The sequence below is a fragment of the Choristoneura fumiferana genome, chromosome 2 (assembly GCF_025370935.1).
Source record: "Choristoneura fumiferana chromosome 2, NRCan_CFum_1, whole genome shotgun sequence".
NCBI lineage: Eukaryota > Metazoa > Arthropoda > Insecta > Lepidoptera > Tortricidae > Choristoneura > Choristoneura fumiferana.
The window spans coordinates 4,797,256-4,808,556 of record NC_133473.1 but is presented as its reverse complement, the minus strand read 5'-3'; the positions used below and the strand labels follow the sequence as shown (position 1 = coordinate 4,808,556).

The 11,301-nt window shown below is 37.1% G+C and overlaps 1 protein-coding gene across 1 annotated transcript; it reads left to right on the top strand.

Moving 5' to 3' along the window:
• The first annotated feature begins 9,710 nt into the window (after positions 1-9,710).
• LOC141445457 (uncharacterized) lies at positions 9,711-11,098 on the top strand. Its single transcript, XM_074111301.1, has 2 exons — positions 9,711-9,844; positions 10,767-11,098. Exons 1-2 carry the CDS (start codon positions 9,766-9,768, stop codon positions 10,904-10,906), a joined length of 219 nt encoding a protein of 72 aa, XP_073967402.1. The 5' UTR covers positions 9,711-9,765; the 3' UTR covers positions 10,907-11,098.
• The last annotated feature ends 203 nt before the right edge of the window (positions 11,099-11,301 follow it).

The following is an 11,301-nucleotide window of genomic DNA, read 5'->3' as shown; positions in this document are numbered from 1 at the left end:
TTAAATATTTAAAAAAAACCTGCGTGTTATTTAATAATTATTCCATTTTCAGTGTAGCTCTTTAATTAAATTATAAAACTGCGACATTCTACACGATACACTAAGTGTATCCACAAAGTATCTATCTAACTAATGTCAAACTGACATGAGTTTCTATGGGCATGTACACTAAAAATCGGGGATGGTATTTCCATGTCGGTATTATCCGGGTCGTTAAATAGTGTCACTCCTTATGTGAATAACGGAGTACGTTCACACATAACAGGCCAATAACAGGCATTCTTAGCGTTTTTTTTTTATACGTCAACAATCAATACCCAATTGACTGGCCAGTAACAAGTTTATTATCCCATGGCCACAGGTGAACAACACTCGACTATTCAGCCAGGGATAAATATTAAGGACCGGACTGACTAGGCCGTCATCACTATTCATGCCGCGTGGAGGGTCACCCTTTTTGCGATTGCTCGCTTCAGCCAAGAATGAGTGACCCCATTCTGTAGACAAATTTCCGCAGTATTTAGTGAGTTTTTTCCGCTTCGACGGTTAGTTTGTCAAAGGAAGTTTGCCGAGTTCATAGTGAAGGTAATGTGGTCAGCGCTGGGAAGTCCAGCATGTAAGCGGATAGCCGGTTGGAGAGTTATATTTTCGAAAACTCAGATTTGTAATAAGACCCTGCATACCATTACTATGAAATATGTATATAAATTGTATAAAAAATCGAGTTTGGTCTATGTGTCAGCAGTTTTTTTCTAAATCGGCTAGCATTTGATCACAATTGATTGCGTGATTGTGATCAAATGCTGGCCGATGGAGCCAAGATGTGGACTAAGATGGACCATGATTGCCCAATAAATGCCTATTCACCCAAGGGTCTCAAAGGTATCAAGATCTGAAGACCCAGATTTTAGCGATCAGGGAACACAGACGCAGGCAGGGCATTCCTCTCCTTAGCTGTCCAGATAATAAAGGATGAGCATACGCATCTAAAGCATACATTAAAATGTAACACTGTAAACAATGTCATAATTTTCACTTGTTTTGTACCCGTGCTTCTTCTAAATCCGTGTCTTCTGATTTTAAAATCCTTTTGGAAGCTCCATTTATTGTAGTGAATCTACCAGACTTTAGATATATAACATCCTGGCTGTATTTTACAATGCACTTTTATAGACTTTTGAAAGTTTGGGAAAGTCAGCAGGGATCCTTACTCGTAGTATGTTTAGACTACTTCATCCTTCGTCTTTACCCAATACTGAGGGTAGTACACATACTACCGAACGCATTATTATCAATGTCGTTCGCTCATATGTTTCCCGCACTTAGTCTCCTTGCTACTTGTATCAGATCGTCAGTTCCGTCTTGCATCTGCCTGCAGTTTAGACCTGCAACATATTCGGCCTGTCCAATTTTTTTTTGTGGGTTTTGAGTCGCCGAAAGGGGCCAAAGACACTAGAACCTTTCTTTTGTTTACAAAAACTTTCTTTACTCAGTAGTATTACATTACAGGCCCGCGCGGCTAAATAACAAGTTACAAGTGATGGATCGAGCGCCGCGATGGCTACTGCCACTATTTTGCTGGAATCGTGTAAATCAGCACTTACTTTTGCATTTATAGTATTAAAGTAAGGATTTCAGCAAAGGACATTCGTGCATTAAACGATTTCCCAGCTGACCCTCTTTCCCTGCGCGCTCCCCACTTTTCTCCTTTTCGGCAGCTGAAAGCATTTGGCGTGACGCCCGACCCCGCCCACGTTATTACTAAATTCTCTAATATTTTAATATCGTGCATTATGCATTTCCATCTCAACTTTAAGCCCTGGATGGCGAATTTTAATCCCGACAGCACGATCCGTAGCGTTTTCACGAGAGTTTGTCTGGAATGCTTTGTGACAAGCGGAATAGTTAATTATTTGATGGCTTTCACTGGTATTAAGTGGATTCTTTTAGGCTTTTAAACTGTTAAATAGCAACTAAAATTAAACTTCATTTATGCAGTTTATTCGTGGGGACATAATTTAGTGCTAACGAACTGACTTATGAGTTTTTTGACGGCCTTGTGCGTCGTTTGCTGGTAGCCGCGACTGCTTTTGCAGCAATGGTATAAGTTAACACTATTTACTTGAAATCCTACTCTTATTTTGAACGCATGCAAAAAAAATTTTTTTTTTTTTTTTCAAATATAGTAGGTATATAGAATGTTTTTTTCTTTCTTTGTATATTTTGTTTCTAAGAAAATATCATGGTTTTGTTGGACATATTTAAGGTACGTAGGTAAGGTTAAACATTCAGTGTATTAACCATAAGATGTAAACTTGACCGCATAAAAAACATTTAGTCCATTCAAGGAAATGTTGGTGCAAACATTTGCTCAAACGTCTTAACGCACTCTGCTATCTCCCACTACACTTGATTAGTTTGTTTATGTTCTCCCCCCTTTCCAATCAAGATGAAACTAGTTCCTCGACCTACATGAGGAAAAGTAATGCTTCATAATTTCGGGCCAATGCGTATTTTGCTTTGTTTTGGTAATGCATTTTTATGTTTTAATACTCGTAAACGTCGTATTTACAAAATAATGTACAGTCAACCGATATGATTCTTCGGATACCACAGAACCTAATCATTGTGACATTTTACGTCATCCATCCATCGTCATTATGGCAATGTTCTATAGTGGCCTAGGAATTAAATTGGTTGACTGTACGTCATGTCGTTATGCAATGTTTTTGGGTCATTCTTCTTAAAGCTTGTAAGTTTCCGACACCACTGCTTTTTTATTTATATTTTATTCGACTGCATGGCAAACAAGCAAGTGGGTCTCCTGTTGGTAAGAGATCACTACCGCCCATAAACATCTGGAACACCATCTGCTTAAAGGGCGATTGTCCAAGCGTTTCTGCGACTGTAGATTTTGATGTAGTTTTCGATTATTTGTTAGAGTTCCTGTATTTCTAGCAGATAACTAAAAAACTGTATCAGAATATTCGGCCATTTTTACAAAAGTGTCCAGAAAAATGAGCCAGTTAAAACGCTCGAATAATCGCCCAAAATGCATATTTTAGAATACTTGGCCTTCACATTAATTTGCTGCATTGTAATAGGAAAACGTGAATAATAAGGCTTGAGACGGAACTCAAACGTCTGGCCTCTGTACCATCAGCCAAATTTCTATAAATTTTTAACCCGTCGAGCGCCCAGAAGTCACTAACAGGGTGGCGTTAGGCGTGCGTTAGATCGCTCGACGGGTTAAACAAGGTCCTATCAAATAAATATGTCGCTAAAGTCGAACTTTCAAGTTGACAGACACGTTTATTGGCAGTATTGTTTTATGACATGCAAACGATTATCAACTTTAGAGTGGTAGACCACATAATTTGGCTGATGGTACCATAAAAATTACAAGTGCTAAAAAGCTAGGGGTTTCTCTACGGGATCGAATCAAAAATGGGGAGATACATAGACGAACAAGAGTCACCGACATAGCCAAGCGAATTAGCTCATTGAAGAGGCAATGGACAGGTCATATAAAGCACGGAGAACAGATCGCCATAGGGGCTGAAAAGTTATCGAGTGGAGACCGCGGAGCGTAGGATGTTCACCAACGAGATGGACGGATGACCTGGTTAAAGCCGCGGGTTCACGGTGGATGCAATCAGCTGCCAACCGAAGCAACTGGAGATCGATGGGAGAGGCCTATGCCCAACAGTGGACAGACGTCCTACGGCTGAGATGATGATGATGATGATAGTGACAAATCTACATAATAGTTATTTTTCTCATACAAAAATGCGACAGTTATGTAACACGTGTAACTTTTGTGGTATGCCATTATAATTATACTTAGTTGATTCCGCTATACAGTCGAGTTCATAAGCTTGTTAGCAAAAATTGGATCAAAAATATCTGAACACGCTTCTACGCCGTTAACAATAATCGTGTTCAGATATTTTTGATCAAATTTTGGCTCACAAGTTTATGAACTCGCGTGTACCTATCCATAATCCTTCAAGACGAAATCATTTTCACTTGAGATATAAATTACATTATTTCCTTTGTAACAATAACTTTCCCAGAAATGAAACGTTCAAATTTTGCAATAAACTTGCTTTCATCGACATATTTCAATTTCATGACTTCAGCTGAGTGACAATAGGTACGGTTACGGTTTCCCAGAATTTTTATTCAGAAATTCTTTACAAAGAGAAATCTAAATGGAGGTGGATCCGTGTAAGGTACAAAAAACAGGAATATCAAAAAGTTTCTTGATAAAGCAGCAAAATGCGCAAACCTTGTATCCTTTTCACATTACAACAGTTTTCGGTACTTCGTCCACTATTCGTTGTTAACTTTTGCGGTACCTCTAAAAGTGTTGACTCAAACTAATCTTTCACGCAACCTACTCCACAGTTAAAGCAAGGTTGATGATTGATTGAAAACTCAGTTCATGAAAGTTCAATATAACATGTGATAAAATATCATCAATGTACTAAAACAATTACTTTGCCCATCCGCAACCTTATGATAGCTACGTTTATGCAAGTAATGTGTGTTCATGCTGTTCCTCCACCACCACCACTGTAAGAACACACACAACTAACGCGTCAGTGTAGTGTGGTGTTGGTGATAGTTGGCTTGTGTGATTTGTGCGTGTCAAAAATTCAAATTCAAATCATTTATTCAGTAAATAGGCCGCAATGGGCACTTTTACAAAGTCAAAGTCAAAATATCTTTATACAATTTAGGCTATGCATAAGCACTTATGAATGTCAAAAAATCTACCACCGGTTCGGAAAAACCTCTGTTGAGAAGAATCCGGCAAGAAACTCAACGAGGTATATTTTTTTTACAGATTTACAATATTCTTAATTGATACTATACATCACAAGTATTTAACACAACTTTATTTTTAACACAGTGTGTGTACACGTAATTTTTTAAACTACCAGCGCTTTCGGGAAGACCATCATTGCCAAAAAGAATGCGCCGCAAGAAACTTGGCAGAAAGTCATGTTTTTTAAATAAGAGTAAAATAAAATACTTACTTAAAAACTACAGTATACACAATTAAAAAAAAAAAAAAAATAATAACAATAATACAGGGATGTAAGGGGGGCCCTTAGTTACAAAACTAAACACTAACTATCTACGTTCAGTGAAAGTGTAGAATGCCTCCGTCATAAATTTAAAAAAATAGTAATAATAATTTAATTCTGAAACATACCTACATTTCATGTCAAGTAAATAACTATTAAGCTTTTGTAATTGTTTTAGTTCTTTGACAAGGAACTTCACCTGATTCAACAAATTACTTAAAAAATCGTCATCGTTATACCAGCTGAAAGACGTCTATTGCTGTCAGAGTTCATCCCAGAAAGTTCAACCACGATCGGTCCTATGCTGCCCGCATCGAACTGGATCCTGCTACTTTTACTACATCTTCAGTCCATCTTGTCTACGTCTACTTTGCCTACGTCTTCCAGTTCGCGGTCACCACACCAAAAAAATAGTCTAAGTTTATTTTTAAACAGATTACAGATTAGGTACATACTATCTTTACTTGTATCATGTTCACGATATAGAACGAAGCATGTTATAAACGGGAGAGCTACAATCACGAATGCTTTTTAATGTATACTTATTTTAGCACAGTCCAGTTTTAGGGTTCCATTTTGTTTGTCAGATGAAGTTTTATCATTTATTAAAATGTTAATTACATTTTAATTTTGGAAGGTAATTACGTATTAGATTTTATCATGATCCCTATTTCTGTTGATCCTAGAGCTATAGTCAGTTTAGTGACATGACCCAGTTTGTGTGTCACGAGCATTCAGTTTGCCATCGTCAAATTAAATATCATGGGACAAATTTACACAAACTGAAACCACCCTAATACGTTTGTTGGTACAGATATTATTTTATTATAACTAGACCTCGTTTTATCAACGATTTATAGGGTAAAATAACCAGCGACATAAATATAGACATTATTATTATAAAGATACACGCAGTGTCAGGCCAATGTTCAAAAAATCAAGCGACGCTGCATTGAGTAGATATTTACACGACACCTTTCAGACACTATTTCACACACCTACAACTTTTTTCTCATTGAATCTTACCGTAGTTAAAATTTTTAGCGATTTGATAAAAAGAAACCATTTTAACCTTTAATTTGGCAGTGTATGCCACAATGTACATGATTCAAGACTATCTTTTTGTTGTTTTTCTTTAAATGTAGAATTTTTGGAGTATAAGGTAACAAACGAGGTTTAATTCATGAACTTTTTTTAATTTTGTCAAATTAAGGGTTAAATATTAAAAAAATAATATTTTTAAATCAAAGTGCGCAATGAAATACAAAAAATATGGAAAAAGTGATGGCGACGGGCAAAGTAGTTGGTAAAAGACCCAGAAAGCGAAGTAATGAAATGGTCTGACCAGATCTCCAAAAATCTGGAGATGTCTATCGGTGCAGCGAGAAAAGAAAGGTGCGTGTGGAAAAAGACCGTGGATGAAGTTATCGTGGTCAAGATCCTCAACATTTAGGGAACGACTAGAAGAGTAATGTGCGTTGAAGAGATTTTTACATATGAACTTTTTTCACGGAACCTCAATCAACGATTCTCTCGCACTTACCATCCCCTTGTTGTTTCCGCGCACTTGGCAGACCCGGCAAGTGGATATAATAAATCTACAGCCCACCTGCTTGCAAGGGTTTTCTTTTCTTTTAAAGAACAAAGTTGTGTCTTGCGTAAGCTTCTTTTTAAATTAGGCGCGACATTTTTTCATCAACAACTTGGAACATCATTTTGTTTTACGCAGCTGAGTAATTTGAACGTGTAAGTAATAAGTATGTTAAGTTGCTGTTGCAATTATGCTTGTATCTACACAGTTATCGGTCATGATGGTTTGTATATTGAAGGATATGGTAGTATTGAAAGTAAATAAAAATACAAGTGTTTTTAACTTAGATAAGTTTTCAAGAAAGAAAAATGTTGAAAATAGCCTGAATGGCTTCGAGAAAAGTATATGGTACGGCCGTGCCTTTTTTTTTGTTTTGGTCGACTTGGGGGGGGGGTAGATATGTAGCTTTGTTTTTAATTGTATTCAACAAACTATGATGACAATAAAGATTGGTTTACACGAGCTTAGTAGCTAATGCTTAATACTAGTCAAGTCACTTACACTTATCAGATGGCATGTGTGTGAACATATTGCATTAGTGCTTAGTGTTAGTGCAACTGCAAGTGCGATTGAATAGAAGCCAGTCCTGTTTACTAAGCAACAACCCATCTAAAAATCTACTAATACTTGTCTTGTCACTTGTCGGGTGATGTGATCATTTATGACAAGTGAAAAGTGCCTAAAACTTTTCTTAAAACACGTTTGGCCTCATCTGCACTTAACATCAGGTGAGGTGGGGGGTCAAACACGGACAGTTATATGTAAAAAAAAAGTCGGCGGCGGTATTTCATGTCGAAGTCTTGTAACTACTAATACCATTCTCTAACACCAATGTGTAGATGGCTACTTGTCACTTATCACTCTGTAGACAAGCCCTTAACTACTTATACTAATGATAAGTACTAAGCCCGTGTAAACCTAGCATATCGCGTTACTGACGGTTAAGTCAGTACGATTAAGACATAAAACATATTTTTTTAGTATTTGAATCAGTAACAAATACATGCACGCACACATATGTATTCGCAAATATTCGCATTTATAATTAGGTAAAGAATTAAAAGTATTTATGACTCTCGATAGTTACATAGCAGACTTTAAATAATAATAAAACAATAGAACCTTGCTTACTACGCCAAATTTTCAAATTGCCATTCCATTTTTAAACCTAAACGTCACCGTGGTGACAGTGCGATCCGCGTGCAGCGTCGGGGTTCAGCCGACGTTATAGCTAAGACCTGATACAGCGCAATCACTAGTTATACCTAGTGTCATCCACGAAGACACGTGATTTTGTCAAAATTAGCCATTATTGACATTGTAATAAGAATGACTCTACCTATATTCATGATATTATAACTGGTTTACCTGTGACTTTTCCGCTTTGTTAAACTATCAAACAAAAGTAAGAGTGGAAAACTCCAATTAAATACGTACGAAATAAATAAATAAAAAAACAGTGAGCTATAAAAACTCACCCCCGACCTTAAATCTTCCTTCCCTTTTATAATCTGGTAGCATGGCGAACGATTGTGCTACTGTGAGGATGAACTTTTGTTGAGTTCGAAACCTCCGCAAAGTATCGCCTGATATAATAAATTATTTTTCACAACACTGCTCGAAAATGTGTCCATAGATAACCTAAATCCAGTTAACTCATTTATGGCTCTCAAAACACGACAACAATGTAACACATTACGGTAACAAGTCGTATCAATATATGTATTTCATAGTACAATACGACTTTTTAGAATATAATTTTTCTGGATAATTTTCCCGGCGTGTTGAAACGACAATTGGGCCAATCAAAAGTAATAGTCTGCTGCGTGTGTAATTAAATTGACCAATGAGAATGCGTAATTTATGAATTTTAAGAGGTTTTTTTTTCTTAAACGCATAATTATCGCACTAAGTCGTTCATCTATTGCTTACATTCCAGCCTCTACAACAATGTACTATTTTCGTGGCCAATTTTCCAACCGGTTGCCCTCGTTACTTTTTTGTTTATGCTTTTACTTGTCTTTGTATGTCTTTGTGTTGTGTGTCTTGTTTTTGTTTATATTACGTTAGTTAATTAGTCCATTATTATTTAAAAAAAGTAGAAATGTGAAAGTTAATTATAATGCATTGTTTATTTTCAACAAGATCCTTATTTTTGTTTACTTTTTCTTAGCATTTATTTATTGATAGGCCAGCAAATATTAGCAAACCAATCATGATATCCTGTCGGATTATAAATTGATACAAAATATCAATATTATTAACTCAAATATTTGTATACCGCTGAGTAGTGTAACCAAAACTGCAAATGCCGTAATAACCCTTTGTGTGTGTATGTGTGTGTGTGTGTGTGTGTGTGTGTGTGTGTGTGTGTGTGTGTGTGTGTGTGTGTGTGTGTGTGTGCGTGCGTGCGTGCGTGTGTGTGTGTGTGTGTGCGTGTGCGTATGTGTGTGTGTTACTCCTTCATGCTGAAACAACTGGACGGATTTGAGTGAAATTTGGTATCTAGAAGGCTGGATGTTTGTAAGTTACTTTTTATCCCAATATTCTAAGGGAATAAAAAAATATATATTTGACTGAGTTTGAATAAAATGCCAAAATTTCAACCACTAGGATTAGACATGAAATTAGACGCGGATGTTTTTTATGCAACTTTAATAATTGTATGTAATTTTTGGAAATTCGAATTTAGTTAGTCTCGGAATTGCAATTCAATGCACCAATGATATTCGCATGTGAAGCCCCGGGTAAATACTACTGTATCAAAATTTTCCTCTTCTGATTATGAATATTTATCGCTGACTGTTAAAAGCCGGGGATTTTTTCGAACTCAGTACTTACCATGTTTACATGCACTATCTGCAAATCAACTACTTTAGTTACTGAATCATTTACAATCATCAGTGAGACTTGCATTGAGTTGGATATACGGTTCACTATCGCGCAGACGTACTACTACAAACCGCACCTGACTCTTGGTTAGGTCAATGTTATAAACGATATAAAAGCTTAAGCATTCTATACATACATTGCATTCTCCGCTTGAACTGAGAAAGAAGAACATTAAATATTTTAAAAATGAAGGGATATTTATTGGTATTTGCCGTATTTCTGGCGATTATTGCAGCTACAGTGGCTTCACCGGCATTTAATGAAGGTAAGTAATCATCATCAGCCTATAGCAGTCCACTGCTGGACATAGGTCTTTGAGCGCCATTGTGCCCTGTCCTCGGCTCAACGCATCCAGCTTCAACCAGCAGCTGTTGAACGGAGACCGCGTCTCGGCAAACGAGGTGTAAAGGTAAACGTCCACTTGTCGGTATCATACGCATCGGACGCATCGCACGCAACGGATCGTAGTATTCTTTGTATAGAAACTCATATAAGTGCGTCCACGTGTCCTCATCGTAAGCATCGCACATTTCTATACAAAGCAACAAATCCGACACGTCCGAAGCGTATGATGCGGATAAGTGGACGCCTACCTTAAGACGCCCTCCGGCCAGGTTCAATACTCAATCTACATAATTTGGACTTTACTCATCATTTTGGCCTGTAATACTCGTACGTCCCACTGCCACTACTCCCAGAGAACCTAAGACCTAGTGTAGATTGGGAACTTTACACACACCATTGAATTTTTCACAGATGTGTGTAGATTTCCTCGCGATATTTGCCTTAATCTAAACGCTCACGATAGCTTCAAGTGTGATTTCGCGCATAAATCCCGAAAAACTCGGAGATGCGAGCCCAAGCTTAAACCTTGCTTGGAATATTTTTTGGACGACCGGATGGCCTAGTGGTTAGAGAACCTGACTACGAAGCTTGAGGTCCCGGGTTCGATTCCCGGCCGGGGCAGATATTTGTATGAAAAATACGAATGTTTTTTCTCGGGTCTTGGGTGTTTAATATGTATTTAAGTATGTATCTATCTATATAATTATATTTATCCGTTGCTTAGTACCCATAATACAAGCTTTGCTAAGCTTACTTTGGGACTAGGTCAATTGGTGTGAATTGTCTCTTGATATTTATTTATTTATTTATGTATTATGGTATATTTTCTGTCTCTTTTTTAGGTGATGACTCCGGCCAACTCCTTGAGCGATTCCGTCGATCGGAGAAATGCGACTTCAACGCGTGCGACAGGCTGTGTCGGCGACTAAAGTTCCCAGGGGGCGCTTGTATTGGCGACAAGTGCGACTGTGACAACTTCTAGTACAATTTTATTCTAGTACTATTAGTGAAGAAACGTTCCTGCATTAATATCTGCTACATTGAAGCAGATATTGATACTGGTGAATGTACTTGAGCGGAAAAAGTAAAATACTAGTTTAAGAGCTACCTATATTTTTCTACCAAATGCTACTTCAATAGATAAAAAATAGTAATATATTTTTTGAGTCTTATATTTATGATTTTTTCTTTAATTGTATGCTACAGTTAATTTTTTTCACCACACAATTTCATAATTATCAATTACCATTAAATTTTGAAACCTAGACGTGAATGCCATAAGACGCCGTCTGGTGTTGTGCTTGACGTTAGCTTAATACAGCGTTATAATACAGCGCAACCACTTGTTTTTAACCGACTTTAAAAACGTAGGAGGTT